Source organism: Excalfactoria chinensis, chromosome 5 (assembly GCF_039878825.1).
Source record: "Excalfactoria chinensis isolate bCotChi1 chromosome 5, bCotChi1.hap2, whole genome shotgun sequence".
In the NCBI taxonomy this organism is placed as follows: domain Eukaryota; kingdom Metazoa; phylum Chordata; class Aves; order Galliformes; family Phasianidae; genus Excalfactoria; species Excalfactoria chinensis.
The window spans coordinates 19,511,021-19,537,948 of record NC_092829.1 but is presented as its reverse complement, the minus strand read 5'-3'; the positions used below and the strand labels follow the sequence as shown (position 1 = coordinate 19,537,948).

At 38.6% G+C, this 26,928-nt stretch overlaps 1 protein-coding gene across 1 annotated transcript in view; it reads right to left on the bottom strand.

Moving 5' to 3' along the window:
- Positions 1–230: 230 nt before the first annotated feature.
- SPTLC2 (serine palmitoyltransferase long chain base subunit 2) overlaps positions 231–26,928 on the bottom strand; it is a 55,912-nt gene continuing 29,214 nt past the window's right edge. The window contains exons 10-12 of the mRNA XM_072338299.1: positions 4,673–4,808; positions 3,697–3,826; positions 231–527 (exon numbers count right to left, since the gene is read on the bottom strand). Coding sequence (XP_072194400.1) covers positions 408–527; positions 3,697–3,826; positions 4,673–4,808 — 386 coding nt within the window. The 3' untranslated portion in view covers positions 231–407. The remainder of the gene's footprint in view (positions 528–3,696; positions 3,827–4,672; positions 4,809–26,928) is intronic.

The following is a 26,928-nucleotide window of genomic DNA, read 5'->3' as shown; positions in this document are numbered from 1 at the left end:
AAATGCTGCCATGCCAGCGTCACACATGCTCACAACATCTCAGCTAGCATTTGGGAGGCTACTGGTGCATAACAAAATCTGAGCTGATCAGCCACAGCCAACGTGGATAGCTATGAACTTATTGAGATAAATAAATAAAAAAGCAACATGAAGAAATAAAGCCAAGCACCTCTAGGGCCAGACCCTGAAGACACATGAATCAAAGGTTTTTTTGTTTTGTTTTGTTTTTTAGCTTCTCCTCTCTCTATTTACAAAGTGCCATTTAGAACTGATGTGGCCACTTCAGTATTGTGAGGAAATGTCTTTTACACTAAGCAGTCCTAAGTGTGTTGTTCACAGACTGTGGCCTGCATGCCACTGAGTGTCCCATGGGCTGTGTCCCTCCCACCAAGGCATACGGAGAGAGCTCAGTCTTCTGTTTCTTCATATGTAGTCTCATCAAATGGCCGGTCCAAGAGAGGTACCAAACGGTGACGGGAATATTTCAGTTGCAAAAGGTCCCCAACTTCATTGATTTCTTTTAAAGCCTGAGAAAGAGACCACAGTGTATCAGCAGGGAAACAGATGCAAGAAAGCTATCAGCACATCTTCCTTTTTACATGCCCACAGACAAAGAGGAAATTTACCAGACTAGGATTACGTAGCTTCAGGTATGCACAATTTTTTGTGTGTTTGTTTTAATATCTGACAGCCTTCAGACCATGCAAGTGGCACAAGTAATTTCACCAAGAGTGACTGCACATAACTGACTATTCCAACTCCAAAGCATGAATACAGCAGCCAGCAATACTACCCTTATTTTCACTGTCAGCCCAATTAAAGCCATGCCTGTCCGTACACAGATCAATTGAGAAGAGCATTCCTCCCTTTTTGGGACAGAGGGTGGGGGGGAGGGGGTTAATAGAGCTGAAACAAGAAAATGTACTTGGAGGCTTGATGCACCTTTTTCTATTGTTCAGTATGAAAATACTATATGTGCTGGTACTACTGAAATACCATACCTTTTTATATTACAAGACAGTGAAAAATAGCTTATTTTATGCTAGCAGCTTTTCTCAATGCATTTTAAAATATCTGTATTTGATTAGATTGAGTTGCCCAAGTACAACTAGAGATGGAATAAGTATTATACGGAATGGTTTTTGCCAAGGAATGTAAAACCATTCTGGTAGGATCCTAAGCATTTTTCTCCAACTGGAAAGAAGCTTCCTCTAACTGTAGCCATAGAGGAACACCTAGCCTATGGGTGGCCACGAGCACTGATAACGAGCTTGCAAAACCTTTCACTGTATGACCTGAATGCTAATTATATGAAGTTCTCCAGAAATCAAGCACCTGTTAGCATAAGAAATGAGGAAAGTCCCTGCTCAGATCATCAAGCAATCTCTTTGATAAGATGCTGGCTCACAGTAGAATTTGTTAGAAGTCAGACCTTAAGCTTCTACCTCTCTGGAGACCACCCCTGGAACAAGGTGGTAAAAATAAGTCAGTTGCTGCAGACAAATGTGCAACAGTATGTCATGCTAATTATCTATCTTATCCATGGTGAGTGACAAATATACATATAGAAGACGACTTTCAACTTAAGTGAGATTTTTGAACTCCAAGGTTGGCATTCTGCACTCCCTTACGTTTTAGATTTGTTCTGATAGGTACTTTCAGCATTCCTTCAGATTGCCACTAATTCAACAACAACACCCCAGTTTTAACATGTTCTGGGTCAAATGCCTGTCTCTTGAGAATAGTTGGCAGATGGAGGCTAATATCCCTACATGCTTTTCCTTCCTGGATGAACGGTCCAAGTTCCTATTTCTTTAAACAACAGCCCCTCATGCTTGTTATATCTGGCAGCAAGAACCTCTCCATTCTAAAATCTGGGGGAATGACAAGACCAGAAGTTGGACCTCAATAAAAACAAAACCAAACAAGAGCGTGGGCACAGTTTGCCAGAGCTTAAAGTAAAGACCCCATATGGAAACAATTTAAGGTTAATTTCTGTTGAAAGAATCTGTTAACTGTTATTCTTGAATGCAGATTTAGGATTTTATTAATTTAAAACAAAACGAACCATGTGACTAACAAAGACTACAAAGGAAATGGCATTGGTGAACTCCGATTTCAAGAGAGTGTGATACATATTTTTCATCACTAAAAAGAAAGCACCAACCCACAGGGATGCAGGTTATGAGGGACCTCACTCTGATCCTGAGCCAAATATTCTCAGGCAAGGAAGTTTTATTTACATAAAATGGTTAAAATTGTAACTGAGAACTGTTCCCCATCACATGGTTTTATTTAATAAGAACAAGGAAGCATTACAAATATCAGTATTCATAAGACAAACTTCTCCATGCTCTGTCCTCAGATTAATTTTGTTTACAAAAAATGCCATAACAGCATTGGTTAGTATCCATGCACACACGGAAGGGCTACCAAGTTCTCTGTACCACTGACTTGTGGAAACTGTGCCAGCTCTCTCCACTTCTGCTCACTTCATTTTTTTTTTTCCTCTTGGATATTGTTGCCACAGTTCAGCAGAGGGAACCGATCTGACCGTTGTCTTAATTACTGGCTGCCTGAAACTGATTCTGTTTCACTGTGTCAGCAGAAAAGCAGAACACAGTCACTGACACAAAGACTTGCTACTTATTAACTCCACTTGCCAGCGTTCTGGGCTCAGGGCATGCAGTCACATCAAACTGTGAAGCAGTCTGTGCCAACTCAAAACAAAGCCTTCACATACCAAGCTAAAAATCAACATTTCTTCATTCACTTCAAAATTCATACATTTTGTCCTGGATTAATTTTCTTAGGCAGACAAACCTTAGTATATTAAACAAGCATTTCTCTTGGTTTGAAGCCTTTAGCATCTAGAGATATACTCTAGAAGTGAGTCAGTCCTCAGATCTAAACACGCAAAACTTTCAGGTTGTTCTACTGATACAGAGCTGCACCTGACATACATACCAAACTCTACACATAACTGCCACACTACCCTTCCTAGCAAAACTGAAATCAAGAAGGGTCATTTTCTGCTACTGATGCAGAAATTGTGTGGCAGCTAAGGATTAAAGGCTTAAAACTACATTTTTGTTGTTGCTGTTGATATGCTGGTAAGTGTTTGCTTAAACTACAACTCCTGCTTGCTGTTCACATTACAAAGTGTCTCCACCTGATCATACCTGGGCACAATTTATCCTTCCTAATTCTACAATAAATACTCCCAACCACCTTCTGTCTGTAATTGGCTTAGAAATAGTTTCTTTTTCTTCATCATCCTCCCAAGGATCAAGGTGAGGCTGTCCAGCCTGCAGTTCCCCTGATCATACTCTTGTCCTTCCGTGAGCACCTCTTTCAATCAACCATGATCTTTCACAGAGCTAATTGAGAATGTCACTATGTTCCTATTTAACAAGGGAAAAAACAGTGTCTTAAGGGAACAAAATCACCCCACTTGCATATCTGAAATGGGAAAAAGTCCCTGAAATTTACTGAAGACAGCTGTTCTGATTTGTTGGAGATGACATCCACTCTACTACAGACAACTCTAAACATTAAGTTTAATTAATTTGCATACCAAGCACTGAACCATTCTAAAACAACAACAAAAAAACCCACAAAAGAACCCATAAAAACTAGAATTATCTCTGCTTACAGAAGACATGAGCAAAAAAAGAGATGAGATGAGACACTTACCGTATCAAGCATCTCTTTGGTATGAGCTGCAGACAAACAGAACCTGGCTCTGGACTCGATGATGGGAGTTGCAGGGAAGCCCACAACCACAACACCAATGTTCCGCTTCAGCATCTCACGCCCAAACGCACTGCCAAAAAAAACCAACACCAAAAACATTATCAAGGGAAACTGGTCAGAATTATACCTGTAGAGAAAAAGCAGTGACAGCACAAAGGTCTTAGTATGTTTACCTATACACGCCTTTGTTAAACAAGCTCCACAAGTTGGAGCTTCTAGTTCTTTCTCATGGAGGCAGAACATTTAATTACAAAGGCTCTCTTTAATTCAATCCCAAGGTGGTCTTCCTCAAAAGCTCTCACTGTATTAAGTTCTAGCAAAGCTGAAAGATTATATGTGGCAGAGGCTGGTCTTTTGGCAAGCTCCTTCTAAATGGATTTGTAACCTAAGCTTGAAAATCCTTCTGATAGGAAACAGGAACTAAGGCTCAGAAGTTTGACTCAATGAGGAATGCCCCCTGCTGTAACATCCCAAAGCAAATGTTTCTGCTATTTCAAAATTGTTTGTTTCTACCAATTAAATTCAATTGAGGCACATAACAGAGTCACAGGATGTACCACTTTTTTTTAAAGTGCTTATCATGGGAACATTCAAATGCAAATAAAAAAAAAAAAAAACAAAAAAACCCCAAAACTCATCTAATGCCAAACATTTTTAAGAAAGATGCAAAAATCTCTTTGTATCTGAAGAAGAACAAGCTTTGCCACTACACACCATGTTTCAAAACAGTCTTCCTTTACATTTAGAAAAGTCTTAGTATACTTGTAGCATGCTAACTTTAAAGTAGATGGACCTATATATATACACACACACATATATATAAATAAATATATATATTTTTATATATACTTTATATATATATATATATATATATATATATATATATAAAGTAGATATATATATCTGATAAACCTACCCAATTTTTGCTGGCATGTACAGCATCAGAGGCACAACAGGGGAATCTTCATTTCCATAGATGATAAAGCCCATCTCTTTCAGTCGTCTCCTGAAATACCTTGTGTTCTCTGCTAGCTGCTGCACACACTCTCTCCCTAGAAGAGAAATTAAGACAATAGACACAATGGTCATAAACCACAAGTGTAACTGCAACAGTAGATCTCTTCTCACTTAGGTACAGACCACAAATGTGCAACTTGTGCCTACAGAACAGTTAAAACGCAAACTAGAATTCAGTTTCTTCTTTCTCTTTTAATCAAGATTAATTGCTCACTTTCTGATAAGGCTGTTGCTGGATGGAGAAGGACAAGCTTAATTGTCAAATCCAACCCCCCTAACTTTTCCATATCTGAATTATATCAAGAGATACAAAGCTGGCAAAACAGTACAGCAAGCTGCTTTTAAACAAGCTGCAAAATTTGCTCAAAATTAATTGATACCTGTATGTTAAAGAATTGTTTGCTTGCAGTTTGAATAGCTAATAAATATCAGTCAGCTGAAGCTTCTCACCATATATTTTTCCTGCCTGTCTGTATTGATGGAATTAGCACGTTCCTGTCAGATTTGCCAGCTGAACTGATCAAGCAGCTGTTCCATAACCTTTCTCACCGAAAGCGAGCTGGGCTTAAATTAAACAGATTACCTCTGATAATCCAGCTCGTTATGCACAAACAGCAGCAGCCAATTTATCATGTGATCAGCCAATTCTGAATTCATTCTTTGGACATTTGGCAAAATACATGCACAAGACATTAGACCGCAAGTAAAATTCAAATATTCCAGCTACTCAGATATGCATGGAACAACCCTAAAAAATTCTAACCCAGCACAGTGTAGCAGTTGACAATAATGCATTTCTGATTAACTAGTATTCCAATGTGCTTAAGAGATTAAACACCATGCCACTGATGAGACAACAATAGGTAACATTTATAATTGCTCGTCTCAGGTCTGCACAGTATACGTTTGGACAACTGATCATCCAGACACCACCTTCACCAAATGAGTAATTCATATACTTTAGCACTACATCTACAGCAGTGCTGATGTATGCCATGGTGAAGTTGGCTGCTAGATATTAATAGCCCCCCTTTAAAGCTGTAGATAACATAAGGTGATTACTCAAAAGGAACACCAACCCTCAAAGAAACATTCACACCCACATAGCTGTGCTCCAAGCCAGAACAAATGTAGTTTTAAGAACCTATACAGTTTTTGTAGCCAAGAGTATCAGACATTCCACCCACCACCATGCAATCAAAGGCAAAATCCCATCAAAGAAGTGTAAGAAAAAGGAATGAGACCTGTTAAGTTTGCAGAACTTGGTCTGTCATTTGTGGACAGGAGCTGGAATTTTTAATTGTACTTGCTGCCATTTGAGACCATCCTTTCTCCTCCATTAACAGCTTGCTTCCTTAATCTTTTATCCCCTAGAGTTTCTAGAGAAGCTTAATTTTAATTCTTCAGCCCAAACCAGCAAGACTTCATTAAAATGCATTTTGTGTATGAAGCTTACTTTGTAACTGACTCACATTAGATCAGACCCTCTAGCTGAGATTAAGCTTCTTCCTATGTTTTCCAAACTAATGACTTGATTATTCAAATACCCCAGCTTGCAATGTGAGGTTTAACAAACACAACAAAACAAAAGCCTAAAACAAAAAAATCCCATGAGCAAAGAATCAAACTAGGCCTAGTACAGAAGAGAAGAGACAGTGGGCTAAATGGCATTACTTGCATTTCTAACGTTCAAGCAATCAATACAACCACAAATGGCTAAGGACAGCTTAGAAGAGCAACCTATATACAAGGGGAAAAAAATGTCACCATAGTATCTCCTGTGAAAGCTGAATCTGCTTGTCCCTACAAAGAAACGAACAACTTTTGACAACATTTCATGTCAGTGATTTATAATTCTATCAAAATAAACGTGAAATTTCATGGCTGCAGGAGCACTGAGATAACACGCGCTGCTGGATGCAACTGCTGTGATCTGCCCCTCTTTCACAGCCAAGAACGCAGATTCTCCCATACCACACAGCAGAGTTTACAATACACCTAAGCAGGAGATGAAACTTCCTCACCTTCAGCTTTCTAAATTGCCAGGAACCCTCCAGGCTAAAGGCGAAAGAGCAACCTTAATTTGTAGTTGGCAACCACTTCACAGTCTTCCATAAACCCTTTCTCATAAAATGAGTTAACGATTCTAGATTTGTCCTTACAGATTGAAGAGTGCTTTGAGATATGAGTTTCATGCACAGTTCTCTGCAGACACATAAGCAACTACTAAAGCAACAGAAAGAATTGGAAGACAGCTGCATTCTTCAAAGGATTGTGATCTGAGAAGCTCATCACCTTTTACTCTGCTCCAGAGCCACCAGTTTTATTAAAGATTCTCTCTCTAAAAACTTGTTGCCACAATGACAACAAAATCAATGAGGTCATAAAAGCATATCCAGTGTTGACTGCTCAGTACCAACCATGAATCGCTACCACCATCTGAGAAAGAATGACAGTTGTGGTGAACGAAGTCAAGCATGCAGATAGCGTGAACAAGAACCTGGCAGAGGTTCCTTGTCCTCTAGCTTCCCTTCTTCCTACACCATATGCAGCTCTTCTCCTCTGCACATCATCGAGCTTAGTCTTCTATACCAATATAAAATCCTGCACTTGAAGTCTCTTACAGCAAGGGTGGTGAGGCACTGGAACAGGCTGCCCAGAGATGCAGTTGATGCCCTGCGTCCCTGAAGATTTTCAAGGCAAAGCTGAACCAGGCCATGGGCACCTTGATCTAGTTGTGCACATCCCTGTTCATGACAGAATAGTTGATTACTTTCTAACTCTACGCATTCTGTGATTCTAAGAAGGACATCAAATGCTATTTTGAGTATGGTTTACAATATAAAGCAAAAAGCACACACTTAATCTTTGTTAATATGTGCTGGGGTTCAGCCCCACTGGGGTAGCAGCGTGTTACCTGCTCCTACAGTTTTTCCGTGAGCACAAAGCTGAAGCACGCATTGCTTGGAGACAGCAGTGACCAGGTGCCAGCACTGCTAATCCCACTCCTACCCAAACCACATTCAGGCATTCAGACAGGCCTTCAAAAATCCCTTCCCAGCCCAGATGTTTTCTGGAGCTCAGAGCTCTGTCCACATCTACTCATCTGAAGGCCTAGAAAGACTGCCAGGCCTGCAACACTCCTCCAGCAGCTGGCTTTCCTGGCAGAGTGCAGCTTCATTTTAAGATCACTCAGAGAAGGCCTCCTCAGACACCACCCTTGCCAATTGTTCTTGCACAGGAGTTGTGCAACAGTTCTGGTAACATCCTTTAATCTAGGAAAGTGGAATGTGATGACCTTCAGGGGAGGGAAGAAAGAGAGGATTACTGGATTTGAATTCTTCAAAAAGGCTGGAAAACTAGAACCCCTTATCAAAGCAACTGATCTCATGTCCCTTATGGGCCCTGTAAATAGCTTAAACTAGCTACTGACAGACCTACGTTGGAATTAGGAGTAGTAGCAAATAACTTGTCCTTTGCTTTTGTACAACTTTACTGCAGTCCTAACAATATTGCTCTTGCCATTTAGTAAAACACTTATAGCAGTCAGGACATTATTTAACCTAAACACTACATCTATCCCCCTAAAGAACATGCTACCATGTACTAAAGGTCACATAGCAAAGGAGGAGAAGCACACCCCTTTACAGCCTTCAGCTCAGAGCTGTAGTTGTGTGGATTCAGCAGAGAAAGAAACAAGAACAGAGGAAAGAAGTGCAATAACTGCCTTTGCTCATGTGGTTAAAACAAGCTCAGCGTTTATTGCTGACAGAGAAGAGGAATGTGCTTTTACTTGACACGATCTAATACCAGTTAATGATGGCATCAGTCACTTTAAACCTACTCTGCTCATTTCCATACTGACAGACAGCTTGCTGTACACACTGAGCACAGAATATGCGGTAGAGCTGCAGCCCCCCACCCCAATCATTACTAACCACATGTGAACTCCCATAGTGGCAGGACTGAGAATTACTAAAAGCTCCTCTCATGCCTTTGTGTTGCCCATAGCACTGCCAGTGCTATTAGCTCTACACAGCCGAGAACACCAGATGCATGCTTTTATATTTTTAAACTCCAAGCAAATTATTTGTCTGTTCCATCAAGTGCAGAAACTCTGAAGCCTGATTTAACTGCAACAGGAGTGTTTTGAACCACAGGCTGAACCAATACACACAAGGTGGATATCTACCATAACACTGGTGATAAGTAAATCAGTGCGTCTTTGCCAGGGGAGACTCTCACAGGCGAGAGGGATGGTACATCATCATGGTTACAACCTCTGTTTTATGGGTCATGTTACTCAAACAAACTTTAGCTACAGTGAAAACAACATAAGAGATACTCAAGCAAGTATTTCTCCAAGAATTTTGAAGCAGAAGTTGATGCTTACCTTAGTTATCTGCAGAATTAAAAGTAACAACAAAAAAGGTTTGCACATTACAGCACACCAAATCTAATCTCTTGCAGTGAGTTGGTTAAATACAAATCGTGACAATCATTTATAGTTTCTACAAAGAACAAAGATGACTTAGAATTTACAGTAAAAGCCCCACTACAAATGCCTAATATTTGTAATACTTCTCTCATCTATTAAGGCTAATGAATAAGTTATCACAGAAGGTACTAGACTCGAGTGAAAATTAAGTTCAACTAGGACACATTTGTTTTCTGCTCTCCTTATGATCTCAAGGCAGCAATTGGAAACGGTCACAAATCTGCCCGTCCAAACAATGCAACACTTCATCAGTGGGGCTTCATGAGAAATAAAAGGCATGTTGCATTGTACACAAACTGTCTACTGACTGACACTGCACTCCTAGAGAAGGAAACCAACTTCAGGGAGTGGGAGAGCAGCACACCCTCCAACAACAAAAAACAAAACAATACAAACAAAACAAACGCACCCCACAAGCAGGATTTAATTTGCTTGTTACACTAGGGATCGCTGTCACCTGGATCTGAAACAAAAATGTGTGGAACAGTAACAAAGGAAACTAAATGTGAAAGTTTTCAATTAGTTCTTATATAGTGGCTTCAAAGCAACACAGCAAGACACACCTACAAAATAGTTCCTGAGCAGTTAAACTTACCAGTATGCTAAAGCTCCAGTACAATTCTAATTGATCAAGAGATATCAGCCATTGGAAAATATATCACATCAGACAGCTATAACGTAATTACTATGAACTTGTATGAACTTTATAGCTGCTCAACACACCTTTAATCTTGCATTCTTAATTCAACATAATTTGTTTCCAACATGAACAAAGTTAAGCTGAGCAATTTCATATCACAATCTTCCACACCAGGTGAAGGTTAACACCCTCAGTTCTAATGATTAAATGAAAGACTTAGGGAAAAAAAAAAAAAAAAAGATCACTGGATATGAACAGATTGCTGTTCGGTACACACAGAATTATTGCTCTCTAAACAGACACCTGTTGCTCCAAGTACTCAGCCCCATTGAAACAGCTCAAGCTGTAACAAAATGGAACATCCTCAGTCTCACCTTTTATGTGTTGCACAGAACTCAAACACTTAGTATGATTTTGTAAGAATTCTTTGAGAACCTGTGATGATACTTTCTAATAAGAGCATTCTGCCTCTGCTAGAAACAGCATGTATCTAATAAGAAGTGGATTTTCAAGATTGGCTACAGCATATTAAGTACACATTTCAAGTTACCAGAACTAAGTAAAGACGAGGGCACGTTAATCTTAGCACGAGATGGAAATTCTCCATTAATCTTGTGCAGATGAGATCACTAATGCAATCTGCTTCACACTTCTCACATGTATCCCACCTTACAAACTCTTGATAGTGCAGAGGTATTGAAGGTGTCTGTGTGTGAAGCCTTAAACCATCTACTGAGAGACATACCATCCCTCACCCGTGGCAAAAAAATTTCTCTTAGCATGGCTTATTATCAAGGAACTTATTATCAACTCCTTATCAAGGAAGGATTTTAATCCCAGAGTAAGTTTAGCCTGAGAAAAATATCACAATCACAGAATCGTAAGGGCCAGAAGGGTCCTCTAGAGATCACGGACTCCAACCCTCCTTGCAAAGCAGGCTCTCTACTGCACGCTGCACAGATAAGCATCCTGATGAGTCTGGAATATCTCCAGAGAAGGAGAATCCACAATCTCCCTGGGCAGTCTGTTCCAGTGCTCCGTCACCCTTTACTGTGAATAAGTTCCCTCATGTATCAGTGCTCAAGTTTATGGCCGTATCCCCCTGTCCTGTCTCCGTCTCCACAGACCACTGAAAAGAGGTTGGAAATATAGAAAAATACCAGGCAATACTTATGTAAGAATGACCTTCACAGAAACAGTTTGCTAGGATGTCTATTGATTTTACAGGACTACCTGGGCAGGTCTCCTGCTTCACCTCTCCTGATGGCCATCTAGAGAATTTATTCAACAGTTTTCTTCTCCTGTCTTAATGCTTTCTCATGACTAAAGTTAATTTTCTGATTTCTTAGGAAAAAAGTTCTCAGTCAAATTAAAAGTGCTCGTGCAGATTACAGTAGCTGGGGAGTAAAAACACATGTGTATAAAAAACATCAAAGAAGCAGATCTCAACCTCCTTCTTTGGAAAACAACACTGAAAAGTATTTTATAACACAAACAGTAATGCTTACTGATTGCTGTTAGTAACAACTGAGCCTCCATATCCCCACATGGAATAAAAATGAAATTGGAAAGACTGAGTTCTGAAGTATTAGCCATCATTCCATAAGGACATGGCTAACCTGCAACCAATTTTATGGAAATTCTTGACCACACACAGCTTAGAAGTTTTTATTTATTTATTTATTTTAAAAAAAAATCAAACCTGCACAAACTAAAAGATCCTAAAAATAGTAGAATATCCATCTACCACTGAAAGCACGCTAAGAAAACAAAACAAAACCATCAGCCACAATCCATTAAGAAGATGGAACAGTAATGCCATCATGTCCTGCTCCCTAAACAGAAATTAAAGTGGTTTAAATACACGCTACTTGGAAAGAATACGGATCAGGTCGTAATATTCCTTGTTTGTTTTTCTGATCGCATCAGCATCAACAACTGAAGATAGAACATTGTTTCATTAGCATAGAAAGAAACCCTTTCTCCACATCTGTTTCTATCAAAAAGCCAGGCAGCAATAATTTCTACTTCAGAAAACCTGTAGTTTGACATTTTGAAGTATTTAACTGCATAAACTGGTGATGAAAACCTGGTTACATATATCATCCTCCAGAACTTTGCTTTTTCAAGCCTGAGTGATGCTATAATATATTCATGCTTGTAAATTTTTCCACATTAAAATCCCCTTGTTTTTGCAAAGGCTCACACTTCTATTCTGTTTATTATTCCTACATTTTTGTCTTTTGGTTGGCTGCTTCAATGGAAGACATAATTCAACATACTCTGTTTTGGAAACAAGCATTTTTCAAATCTCAACCAGGAACTCAATATTCTTTTGCTGATTTAACAGATTCTCCACTAAGCTTTCAGAAGCTAAGCTGCCTCCTGAGGGCTTTTGAAGATCTTTTGCAATGCCAACGTTCTAACTCAAATTGCTTTCTGGACACTATACTTGTAAATATCTCAACATTAAAAAACACAGACAACTTCTTATAGAAACATAACAGGCATAAAGGTACCTTTTTTCTTTCTTTTTTTAAACTGACATGAAAGCATTTTTCATGTACAGTATAGAAAACTCCCTTTTCAACATTTATCCTCAAAAGCAGGAAGTCAAACACGATTTGTGGTTACCTTTGCAGAATGAAACAAAAGCGTAAGAACTTTTCTAGATTTGCCAAATGGCAGAAAGGACAAATATGAGTTAAGAACATCTTGAGTGGAAACATGGGGCAGATTAAAAGTCAGATAGTACCCATCTGTGGGCTACAGCCAGCACGGTGAAAACTAGGGAAGAGATTTTAAAGTACAAAAATATCAGAACACTGAGCAAAATTCCATTTCAGTACTGATTAAATACTGGTTAAATCTTCCAAGGAAAAGTTACAGAGAGAGAGAGTGTTATTATGGCACTTGAGCATCATCAGTGTTAACGACTCAGGAACATAATATCTCCTAGAGTTGATTTAAAGAAGTTTGTAACATTGTTTGTCAGAAAGATGACATGAACCCACATCCCAAGGCAGAAAGGGAAGAATCAAGACTGACTGACATGATCAGTCTTGCCAAAGGCCCTCATCTGCACAAGGCCGGAATGGTCACTCTTTATAGCAATCTTTTTTCAGTCCCCCACAGAGACAATCCCAAACCAGAATTACAATAGCTCAGAAAAAAGACGGAGGTTTACAATAAAGCATTCCTGATTTGTACGGAGATTATACTATAAAAGCTAACAATAAGGAATGAGAGTAAATATTTTAACACACACAACATACAGGTCCTGTCCCCTTTAACACGTTTTTCTTATGTCAGTGTTTCAGTTCTAAGAACCGGCTGGCTTCACACAGATCAAACCATCCCCTTTGAATTTGCACTCATGAAAGCTGCACTGGTGCCAATATGTGCAGCAAGAATTTTACATCCTTCATTTCAGAAATTGTCTGCAGATCTTACAAGTCTTCAGTTAAGTATTATATACAATTACACTATGTGATCTGAGATGGCAGACAGACATATTAAAAAATACAAGGTGAAATACTATACTCCCACATTACTTCATTAAAGCAACAGTTTACGCATGCAGACACCAAGAGAACCTGCCAAAGCAATGAGAAACTTTAAAAAAAGAAAGTAATTAGTACCATCCTTTAATTCAGTGCTATTGATGTGCACTGCTGCTTAACAACTCAAATGCCAGTATTTAGCAAAATGGTCAGAAGAGAGCAGCAACAGCTCTTCTGGGTTATTTGGGCTTAAAAGCAACCTGGAAATAGGAAGCAAGCTTTAACGGTGAACCTCCAGGTGATGGAGGGTCCAGAAATTTCCACTAGGGGCCAGTGCTACACAGGGGAGACCTGGAGCCCTCAGCTCCCACAGCCGTACCCAAAGCAGCACTCCCTGAATCCCAGACCATGCTGAGCCAGAACCCTGCTGGGTGCAGCCAAGAGACAGCCCAACATTGCAGAGCCACTAACTGGGGTGGACAGCTGAATCAAGTTATTTATCCTTCTGACACACTTACATGCTTCCTGAGTTCACCACTCAGGAGATAAACTACAAATAATGTGGGAGGAGAAGCCTTGTTTAAGAGCCAACACACTTGAAAGCATGAGCTAGAAAATCAAAAGACTGCTGAGAGCTCATGTTTGTCAGCCATATGGCAGCAGCATTAGCAGCAATTTATTTTAGGAGCCACAGTGGAGGGCTTGGCTCGCGACCACTCTGAGTTAACCCCATGCCTATGGTTTTGTAACACAGTTGTATGCAGGGGATTTGCCTCGATTACATGAGTGTGCTGACAGTGAAGCCAGTGCAGCAGAGAGCAAAACGCTCAGATCTGTAAAGGAGAAAAGAAAGCAGTTAAATCTGATTAAAAGGAAAAGATAAAAAAAAAAAAAAAAAAAAAAAAAAAAGCCAGTGATTCAGAAATGGAAAAATGAGAAAAGAAAAATTATGGCTAATGTTCCTGGCATTGAAAGGTCCCAGAGAAATAAGACTTATGCTAATACTAAGTATCTGTCATTACATTTGCTGTTAAGCTAAACAGTTCCAGTGGAGTTTAAATGCACGACAAAAAACAGCTGGGTGCATGTATTGTGTACTCACTGAGTTTACATATACTGGTGAGATTGAAGCCTTTGGCACATTTCAAAGCCCAGATGGATGTTTTTATATTTGAGCTTTCTGATTTTGTTTGCAACTCCCATCTGCATTCAGAGAACTCCAAGACAGACTGTTAGCACCACAAGCTTCATCATAAAGAGATATAGCTCTCACCACAAAGAGATCATGTGAATCTGTTGATGTGAACGGAAAAATACAATCTGCTAAAGAAATTCCATTTAAAACATACTAACTTAAAAGAGGTTTCAAAAGTTTTGCTGACATGTAACAGAGGTGCTGCCCTGTTTTCCCAGAAAGTCTATGCTGGTGATCACAAAGATACCTGACTGAGCACGTTACACATGCATTCAAAACACTGGAAGGAAATACTAATTCTTTCTGTACTCCCCCGGTCTGTGCATCATTTAAACTGTAAATTCTTGACACAAGGAAACACACCTAAAGTTTTTGGAGAAATTGTGACAAAAAAGATGCTGCATAACACAGCAATAAAATCAACTTAGTCTGAGGAAGAGGAGGCTGAGGGGAGACCTTATTGCTGTCTTCCAGTACCTGAAAGGTTCTTACAGTGAGAGTGGGGCAGGTCTCTTCTCACTACTGACTTGTGACAGGACGAGGGGAAATGGCCTCAAGTTGCGCCAAGGCAAGTTTAGGTTGGATATTAGAAAGAACTTCTTTACAGAAAGGGTGGTTAGGTACTGGAATGGGCTCCCCAAGGAGGTGGTTGAATCGCCATCCCTGGATGTGTTTAAGAGCCGTTTGGATGTGGTACTCAGGGATATGATTTAGCAGAGGTTTGTTGTTGTGGTATTGTTTTGTGGTTGTTTTTTAAGAGATAGATAGGCTACTGGTTAGGCTGCGGTTGGACTTGATGATCTTCAAGGTCTTTTCTAACCTGAGTAATTCTATGATTCTATGATTCTATGAACTAAAATGGTCACTCATGCAAGCACAGCTTTGACAGTATTACAGTTATCTGATGAGGCACCTTTTGCCACGAACAGCAGGCTTCATGACATGAGCAGACACTCTGACATACAGCATAGGCTTAAAGACCAACACGAATAAATATCTTATGGTGTTAGATAAAAGCAGTATTACAAAGCAATAGATCTGACTGAAGTCAATGTTTGCCAAGCTACAGGAGAGAGCTTATCCACAAGAAAATACCTGTTATAACAGCCTGAAAGCTCAAGTTTTAAAGAGATGGGAGTAAATCTGTACAATGCTACAGATGCAACAGTCACAAAAATAAGATGGGTTTAAAGACCCTCCAGCCTCAAACCTGGCTAGTGTCGGTTCCTAAATTCACCAGCTTAAAACCAGCATAAACAAAATATGTAGCAATAGATACAAATACACAAAAGGAATAAATTCTATTAGAAATAAGCTTTCCATTAAAGACGCTTAGTAAGCAATGAAACTTTGAAATTATTAATCCTTAGCCATTAAAAGACTACAAACATTACCTCTTTGCCTAGACTCAGCACCATTTTATACAAATGAACACCTATCAAAACCAGCAGTGTCTAACAGCAGGATTCTGGGACTAGAAAAGTAACATACAGACATACTCCAGCTGTTAACTTCTACCTCTTTACCACATGCAGATGAAGATTTAAGAACTTACTCCACACTTAAGGGCTGTCTACCACCCTCAACACCATATATTTCTGCATGCAGTTGAGCTAGTCGCTCCAGTCTTTAGAATTATATTCTATTTGCTTTGTAACTATTCACAGAATTGGCTGTGGGAGCATCTCATACACCAGTGTTCACTTATGCACATACATTGTAAGTAATCAACTATTGTACGTTCTGCCTTTTTTTTTAAAAAAAAAAAAATAAAAAAATAAAAATCAACCTGCATCTTTCCCAGCATGACTGAAACAAGGTCAGCCTAATTAGGTCAGCCTAATACACATCCTGTATAGTCTTAACATCTTATCAAATTCTACATTTAAGGACTCAGAGGGAGGTTACTATGCACATCCTCCAATATTTGCATTCCTTACGAATCGTACGTCAAAAAATCCACAGGGGAGAATGACTCCCTGTCATTACAATTAGCCAAAAGTGGGTCCAAGTCATTAAGAAGCATGTGAATGAAGGGCTACTTTAACAAACATACCATCATTACCAGATGCCTCAGTGACAGATTTTGATTAAGCTGCAACTGAAACATGAGGTGACTGACCTACAAGCGTCAGAAAGACAGCTTTATTTAGCTCAGGCTATGTCAGAATGTTTCACCAGAGTATGGTTCCACTCCTACAGGAGAATCTTCAGTAGCTGGTCCCAAAAGTCTGTATAGAGACAGTCTGTATAGCCACTAATGAACTGATGTCTTGGACAGAACTTCCTTGTTCTCTGTTGTGGGAAGAAAAGGTTCACTCCTGAAGTAGGCTTAAAAAAAAAAAAAAAAAAAAAAAAAAAAGCAAGAAGATAATATCCTGACTTGGTTGAAAGTCAAAGAAAGGGATGACATGAATGGGCTTGAGAAGTGGGCCCATCAATAAGGTCAAGCACAAAGTGCCATACCTGCAATGGCGCAACCTCAGGCATGAATACAGGCTGGGTAATGAATGGATTGAGAGCAACTCTGACAAGAATCAACCTGGGGCTTGCAGCCCAGAAGGCTGGTGATATCCTGGACTACATAAAAGTGTGGCCAGCAGGTTGAGGGAGGTGATGCTTTCCCTCTGCTCCACTCTTTGTAGACCTCACCTGGAGTACTGTGTTCAGTTTTGTGGTTTATGTTCTACTCCAACCTAAGATGGACATGGACCTGCTGGAACAGGTTCAAAGGAAGACCTTGAAGATGATCAGAGGGCTGGAGCACCTTCCCTACAAAGAGAGGCTGAGATAGCTGGGGTTGTTTAACATGGAGAAGAAAAGGCTCTGAGAAGACCTCACTGTAGTCTTTCAATACGTAAAGGAGGCTTATATGAAAGATGGAGTAAGATACTTCTATCTTTTTATTTTTTACAAAGATATGTACAAATACAGTACATTGAGTAATGTTCTTAAACTGAAAAACAGTAGATTTAAGTTAAGGTTTTAGTCAAGCAGGGCCAGCTACAGCAGGCTGCTCAGGACAAAACCCAGTTGGGTTTTGATTGTTGTCCTAGATGGAGGCTCCACCTCCTCTATGACTTAGTCTAGTTCCAGTGTTTGAACAACCTCAAATTTCAGTTTTCAGGAACTCCTTTCTCTTTGATAAAATCTCAAAATTATCCAAAACTTAGCATTTACTAGAAAACATCTGAAGTTACCTATGTTAACTCCTTTCCATCTTGTACTCTTAGCCACTTCCCACAATAGAGGAAGACATTTCAAGTCTTTCTTTGTGACAGACTAGTAATAATGAGTATGCTGCAACTTTTTATTCATCAACATGCCACACACAAGTGACATGAGGCATCTAGCCCAAAGGGATTTAAGCTGCTGAGGTATTTTGCCCACAAAAGATGCAGACCTAAGCTGCCAAACCCCCAAATAGCACACATCCGCTTCTTATATATCCTGGCAGCCAAGAAGCAAGTCAAATTTGCCAGGGCACTTTGCTCATTATGAATAAAATGCTTGGCTGAATTTTTGTTACGACTTAACATGGCTTCAGTTATTTTAACCTGCGGCCAATCCCCCCATGAACGTCCAAACTGCTTAGCCACAGAAATAACAAGCATAGCAAAGCAAGGTTCAAAGCGTTTTCTCTTTACATCTAAATCTAAAATAAATGTTATTCATGCTACCCTGTGCAAATATAACTGCAAGGATTCCAGTTCTAAAAATGGAAGTGGTAGGAAAGTAAGAACTAGTAATGAGTGTTACTAATTCTACCTTTGCCAAGTGAAGGAAAGATGAAAATGCTTTACAGATCTAGCTAGTGACACTTATCTCTGCAGCAATTAGCCTCTCAAAAGGCACCAACATACCCTGGTAAGAAAAGGCTTCAGCAGTGTTGACATGATTATTATTTAAAGTAATACAAACAGCAAACAGAGGAAGTTTCTGAAGCAGAAGTTATAATCTGTGGCAAAAGAATCATCATGTTCTGAACTAAGATTAAAATTTTGAAGTGGAAACCATCCAACATCCTCAACAAACCAGTCAGTACAGTAAGTCTCACATTCAACGTGCTCCATTCGCAAGCATCCCCATCTTAGAAGGGAGTTGTAATTGAGATATGAGGACCAAAGATATGAGGACCAAAGCTGCTTCTCTTCCCAAAGATCCAGGATACATTTGTTTAACAACCAAAATTGGCTCAGACTTTTTTTTTTTTTTTTTTTTTTTTTTTTTTTTTTTTGCCAGAGCACAGAACTGAGCCTGAGCTTATCATGTAATTAGGCAGATTAGAAGAAATAACACTGGCTGGGACAGCAAGAAGCAGTTGTAGCCAGGAGGAGCAATTAGCTAACAAGCTGTCTAATATCACTCTTAACTTTTACTTATAGATGCAAAGTCACTACTAGGCAAGCTTTCAGAAAAGGAACCCTACCTCCCTGAAGCTACAGCAACCAACAAGTTTAAATACTACCACTCCTTGAGGAAAAACCCTTTAACAATATGCACTTTCCTTACTATGTTAATAGTCCTAGCACGGTAAAGGACAATAAATGTGCCAATTACAGGTGAAGCACACAAGATTTTCACCACCAGTTATTTCAGTTCTATCTCAACAGACTAAAGGAACTGAACCTGCAGCAAGAATTAGCTTCTGGAAAATCCCATGCACTATCTTGCTTTCTATTTCCTCCCCCTCCATAGAGGTATGTTTAACGGACACTAAGAGAAGCAAAAAAGCTTTGTGCCCAACAACAGGAGAATAAATAATTTCCATAAACAATATTCATTTATTTTCCAACAATCCTGACATGAAGCATTTAAGTCACCCACTGCTACCAAAAAGCTGCAGCCTTGCCAGGGTAATATAATTTATCACAACCAGATGCGATGCTGTCAATAAAAGGAGGGGCTACTATCATTCCAGGGCAGGATAATTACCTTCCCTTTGAACCAAGGACAGTGTTTTCAATAAAAACCCAAAACCATTTAATGCAACTTCTAGTCTGTCAGGCTCCTACTGTGCAGCACCAGGGTTCACTAGACTCACAGAAGTGAAGATCGCTTCTTGAAAAGCATAATTCAATTCTCTAATGAGGGACACTAATGATATACAATTACAAACAATAAAAAATAGAGAGAGATTTTGAATTATCTTTAAAAGCTGTTTACCTAGACTTCCTCCATAACAAGTTTTACAGAAAGGTAGATGTACTCCAATAAATGGTCCATGACATAGACTGCAGTTTAAATAAACTACACTGCCCTGGTTATGTACCTCTTCTGGCTCCACACTTTCACATTTTGAAAGCAGGAATAGCAACTTGTATTCTCCAGGAACTAAAAAACAAGGGTCCTGAAACAGAGAACTAAAGGCTAGCTAGTAAAAGACATTAGAGAAGAACCAACAGCTGCTTTTTTGGATGAAAACACCACTAGTTGGCATTCCACTGATACATCTGGAAACACACTCCAACTATATTCAAGTAATTCAAAGAACTGGAACTTAAAGGATAAGTAAACAAGTAATAATACAAATATTACCTTCACTTTGAACAAAGCAAAAACCCGGATGATTTTCATTACATATTCTATCACCCAAGAACTTCAATCTCTACCAAATAAAAAGCAGTAATTAGTTGAACAAGACATTTCTAAATCTGCTTCCAAGCCAAATTTTGACTGCTGTCCTCCCCTTCTTTCAATAGTATATATTTAACGAAATGATTAAGTAACACATCCTCTTTTCAGAACAGCAGAATGCTTTGTTCATCTTGGAAAGTTGAATGAGTGTCAGGCCTGGGAAAATAAAGAACCACAAGCCCAAGTTTAACCATTTCCAGGAAATGCATTAAACAAAACAGAATGGAAACATTCATATAGTTTTAATTCTAGAATGGCAACAAAGTCCATTGAAAGCGTTATTAAAAGATGGCTTACCTCTGAAGTGATCCTCTAACCAAGATCAAATTAACACATGAATTACAGCCTTCCAAGAAACATATGCACCAAACAAAACAACAACAACAAAAAGAGGAGGAAAAATCCCAAAATCAAAGAGATGACTTTGCACACAATTGATGTTTATTTCTGCTTATTACCTCCACCTGCAGTCTGTAGCTAATGGCTGACCACTCAGAAATACAACTCAAAATAATGGGGAGATGGGGAGGGAATAAAACAAAACATTTCTCAGTCCTCTAAGAAGCAATTATGCACACGAACAAAAAATTTTACATGGAAAAAAGAAACTGTCTCCTCTGTGCCTGTGCTATAGGCAAGGGTAGCTCTTAACCTTAGGGACAGTGAGATCTCTACAGTTCTTCCTTAATGAATGTGCTGTGAGGGCATAAGACAACATAGGCAACAAATAAGCTTCCCTAGAAATAGATGTATACTTCTGTTTCTACTATGACAAACTTTCCTTACAACTTCGAGCATCGCTTGCACCTTTTCAGTGAGATTTCAATGAAGATTTTGCAGCCTATCTCTAAGCACACAAAAGATCTCCAAGATCATCCATTGTCAAATTTAAAAATAATTTCTTTGTTCTAAGGAACCACCACACAGTCCTCTGAGGTTCACATCTAAAGGGACAGCAACCGCCTATTCCAGCTGTGAAGAATTCAACAGAATACATTTTTACATTTTTAAGTCTTTCAAAAAAAAAAACAAACCAAACCAACATTCAGTACCATTGATTTTGTAGCAGTAACCTTCATAGGACTTCATACTTGAGCTACAGTGCTTTTTTCCCCCCCCCACTCCTGATTTTAAAAAGCTGCCTTTTATTTCTATATAGATAAGAAAGTGACACAGAACAGGGATTTGAAGTGATTAGCATCTCAGACTCCCCGTGTGATAATGAAAGGAGATATCTGCTGACCTCAAACTGTCTTTGAAGTCTGCAGGAGTACCTAGAGAAGAAGGAAGGATTATTCAGCAGGACGAACATTCCCTTCGATTTGATTTTTCTGTCAAAACTTGGAAATACTTGGGCCAGCTCAAAATGTGATGCTATAGACAATGTTTAAGGACAGCAACTAAACAGACTTCACATATCGGTGTTTGATCTTAACCTAACAAAAACTACCATAAGGTACTCATTGCTTTGCAAGAGACTGAATTACTCATCAGATTTAGCATTAAGAAAAAAATAAAAAAAAAAAAAAAAAATGCATATCTCTTCTGTTTAGGCAGCCCAGAACAATCCCATGTTTACATGACTTTTTATCTTCCATAAGAGAGGATACAAACTAAAATGCATTATTTATTGTCAGCAGAACACTGATTTTTAGAAGTATAGAAACTGCCAAATAGTAGATACATATCAACATTAAGTAATCTATTTGAGTTAACTCAAATAAAGAACCACTACATCCTCAAATGTAAAGCCAATGACTTGTATTTACTCCAAGAACTCGTTCTCAATAGATAGGAGAGCATAACGTAGTCTTGACTTATCTCTGTCACAGCTTTCTTTGTTCGTTTGTTTAAGACTCAGGAAAGGACTTTCTGCTGACAAGGTTACAGTTATCACTGGTTATTTAATAGCTAGTAGAAATAAGTTTAGCCTGTATGTGCTAATTAATTTCAATAGCAACTACAAAGTTATATCAGATCAAAGACAGGTACAGCCTAGAAATAGCAACTGTCTCCTCACTTACATACAGGTTTTTCAAGTTTTATTGAAATTTACACACTGAAGAAAAAACATCTTCTCTAAGATTGAACACAAAGGTATTTCATATGTAAAGGACACCTTGAGCAGACAACTCAGCTTCATGACCACACACCTCATTACACTTCCCTCCTTTGGTACATTTAAAGCCCTGTAGGAGACTACAGACCTCCATCACTATAAGACATCATGTAGTTCTCCCCACAAAGAAATTTTCCAGGAGCTGAAGTCCTATTAAAAGCAATTTAAGTTCATTCAAAAATATCACAGATAAATAGAGTAGCTACCCAGACAGGATTGAGTAAACTATCCTGCAAGAGCTGGAACCAAATCACACTGCAAACTTAGCTTCACTGACGCTACCTGAAGGATATACTAAGGAACAGAGTACTGCCTACTGCAAGTGATTTTTTTTTACATTCACCTATGCAAAAAAAAAAAAAAAACAAAAAAAAAACAAAACCAAGAAACAAAACAATACGTGCAACAGAATTCATAAGAGTAGCATTTTTCTTGTCTTGACTGTTTTTTTTATGTTTCGCTGTTTGTGCTTAATGTGCTTTGTTAACTGAATCTGGTCACCCTTCTGTGACATGGCTAAAATTCATCACATCCTAATAATTACGATTTGCAGTCATCTTTATTTTGAAGTTCAATATAAAATGCATTCGATCAGATGGATCAATAATTTTAAATAATGAGATTATCACTCCAGAACAAACGAATTAAGTTTGTATTGCCTGAGAACACATACTACCTAATTCTGCATGTTAACTTCTGGAAGGATTTGTGAGATTGGTGGTGCTGCTATTGACTCAAGTTGTGCATTCTCACAAATGTGGAGTCCTGAGAATAACTTCCACAGCTATTGCTAAGACAGTTGTAAATATCCTACATGACAGCTATTTCTTGTGCCTTGATGAGAAGAAAGGGAGAAGAAGAAATGTGTGCTGATCAGACTGTTCTTCTGAACTAATCGTCATGCCCCCACTGCAAAAAGGAGGAAGAAAATGAAAAATACAGTTTCAGTGAAACTTAACCTCCCAAAGGAAAAAAAAAGAATAGAGCTCAGTTTTGTTTTTACCATGGTACACTGTAGCTTAAAATGAATGTCTTTGCTCTTAATCCTGCAAATAAGACAAAGCACCAGTGGAGAGAGAAGTAAACATACTCAAACCATAGTACAATACAAGTAAGTTGGCAGGCCAGTTGGAAGTCACCAGAGAGAAAGAACATCAGGAACACATAAAAACACCACACTTCTTTGCAAGTTAAGGAATGTGCAAGCTTTGACATAGCAAGTTATAGGAAGGATGTTTATAATAGACTTCTATGGAGACAGTTCAGTAGCGTTACAACATAGTTACGAGTGCAAGCTATGTCTACCATCTGTTTTGTGCATACTGTTTTTCTATAATGGAAACTAATATCAAAGCTAATTATGCTTTGGGGTTTTAAACACCAACATAAGAAGGTGACATTAAAGCGCAAGAGAAGATGATCAAAGATATGGTCTCTTCATGTTTTGCTTTTTTAAAAAAAAACAAAAACAAAACATGAGTTGCAAATAACTTAGCTAGTTTAACCTAACACACTAACTGCTTTTATTCATCAACAAAGGTCATAAAATGCTGCACAGAAACATATGAACTATCACCTCCAGCTGAATATCAGCCATAAGGTCAGCCAATAAGCCCACTTCCATATTTTAAAGACAGCTATAGTCAAAAGTGAGGGTATATTCAATGTAGGACACGTATTCAAGTTCACCTTAAGTCTGAGAAAAACAAGAACAGCAGCATTCTAAGAAATAATTTCATCTCTAAAGCTCATTTGCATTAGCAGTAAAGAAATATCTCTTCTGAATCCATCCTCCTCAAAGATTAAAAACAAACAATAGCTACATGTTGTTTACATTACTGCTGCCATGCTGGAGCTCACCCTATATTACAAAGCATAGATCTTCTCTTCATACATGACAGCACCAGAAACAGTGTAGTAAGCCACATTTTTCATTCAGGAACATATAAAAAAAAATTGTACTACACACCACCTTCTCAAAAAATTACACAGTGCCAATGTTTAACAGACCTGATCTACATAGTTAATATCATAAAGAAAAAGGCACTCCGCATCAGACACTGCTATAGGGAAAAACAAAAATACCTATGGACTACACAGGCCTCATATTTGCATGTTAACCTACCCTCAAGTCAGAAGGGAAGTAATTGAGCATTTACAACTTTAGGAGAAATCTTACGATAATAAGATCATTCCAAAGTCCCCTATGCCAGCCTTCAAACAATACTTCATTCTCACTAATACATCAAAAAAAGTTGTTAATTTATCTATTTTCTCCCTGTAATCTCCAAATTGAAATGGCCTTATATGCACTACATAAAGTTTAGCCACATGCCTGTCATTGCAGACACTGTAATACTAGTATTAACTTTCTATGAAAAAAATGGTTGCAGTTGCCAGGGCTGATGCTAAGGAACTGTATTTATGCGGGTCATTCAGGTATTTAAAACAAAAACAAACTCTGCTGTAAACTACTGTGAATCATGAAATCAACTTCTCCTTAGCCAGAAGGGTGCATGACCTTATTTGTGATTGCTTCCGTTCAAATGCTTTACTTTGACGTTCACAGACTAACAAAACTTTTAATTATGCTGCTGTTGACAAGATATGCTGGCAAGCTGCTGCCTAGTACTTTTCTCCTTTCCCAGGAGGAACAGCACTCTACAAACATACTATAGAAATGTAACACCGAGCGTTGAGAGGAAAAAGAGAGGTATACATTTCAACTCACAGTAGACAAACTGAAAGAAAATGAAAATACTTCAGCAAAGCCACGTTCCTAATCCTATTTCTGCTACAGCTGATCAATATTTAGGCTATGTAGATAGAGGAACATAAATAGCATGTACTGGGATGTTATGAGAACAAAGCAAGTGTACAGTTATCAAGCTTTATGAGCTCTTGCACAAACATCACAATACTGACTGAAGTTCAAAAGAAGAGGTAATGAGGAACTCTCACATTCCAATGCAGAAAACAATGGGTAGTGGTCTGTTAATGCCTCTAAACAATCTTCAAAGCACCAACAGCTGAAGGATTTCTCCCCAGCTCAGGTTAAAACATTTTTTCTAGGTTTGCCATGCACAGTGGGAGGGAGGTAAGGATGCAGCAGCAAGCTGGATTTAAAAGATCCCCAGCTGGAAGCACAAATACAGAGAGTGATGTTTAAAGCTGTCAGTCCCCTGGAGAGAAGCAGGAAATTCTCTTTATAACCCCCAGAGTATTTGTTTTTCCAACCGTTTCCCAGCTCAGCTTGAGATTCTCAAGGGTAGAAACAAAAAAAGTTTTCACTTTGCTCAAATTAGTTTTGACTGGAACCTGGGTTCTCAAGGTGATAATTTAACACCTCATTAACAAATGCATTATTGGAGGAAACTCAAATGAAACGATTTTAATGCTAATTGAACATTTTCAACCTCAGCCTGTACAAGAAGTATTGATTCCCCCTTCAAGCAGACAGGCTTCCATTTGGTTGTCTACTGCTACTAATGACAAGAGACAAACTTTATTTACAAATTTCCTATGCATTATTTAGAATTCTATACCAACTAATACAATGTGAGCCATTTCTTTGCTCCTGCTTACATTTTATGACTGCATATATTTCTGGATCATTTTTTGCAAGGAAAAGAGGAATTTTTACAGAATGTCTGAATTGAAGCCTACTGCTAAGGCAGCTGATTTAGCTGTTGAAGTCATATTCCCACTCAAGGGCCTAATTAAACATATGGAGGTTAATATACTAATTCCAGTCTCTTCTCTTCTAGAATTTCCAGGGATCAGGCTTAGCTTTGTTTCCAACGTGGTTCCTCCTGTGCATATCAACAATACAGCAATGATCCAGCCTTCTGAACTGTTGAGTTAGGCTCGCAGTTCCCTGCCAACACAGCTGTACATCCTAATTGCTGTTGGCAATAATTGGTTTAACACTACTTTTTTTGATTCAACTCAAGTTCACTGCATACAACAACAGCAAGATGAAATATCTTTATCTTTTTTTTTTTTTTAATTAATAAAATTGACCAGATATTCTACTAGTTCCTTGCATTTGAAGTGCTAAGATGACAAACACCTATCAAACTACATGCAACTAATTGGCTACAGTTCAGACAAACTGCACTACTTCCACCTCCATTGTCTACAACTTTAGAGTTATATAGGATAGTTAACTTGGTTTTCTATACAGTGCTGAAGCCAACATTCACACAGATTTGAAATACTATCTTGCCCAAGGTGTCTCCAGAACTTATTCTACAAATGCTATTTTAGAATGGCACTGATTAGTTATGGGATATTTACTTCCTGAAAATGAAATGGATGACAGTAAACATGTATGCAGGTTAACCAGTCTCTAGACTGGCTTCATCTTGCATGTTTGAATTTGCCCATGAATTTATGTTTTACTTTATGTTCTTTTTTCCCCCCATTTGTATGCAACCCATGCAACATTATCAGGGCAACAAAGAGGTTGAGTCTTAAAAACCAGCAATGCTAGCAGAACCCCAGTTGCACAGGATATGTTACTATCTCTTACACAAAAAGAAGATAACTGAATTCCTAACC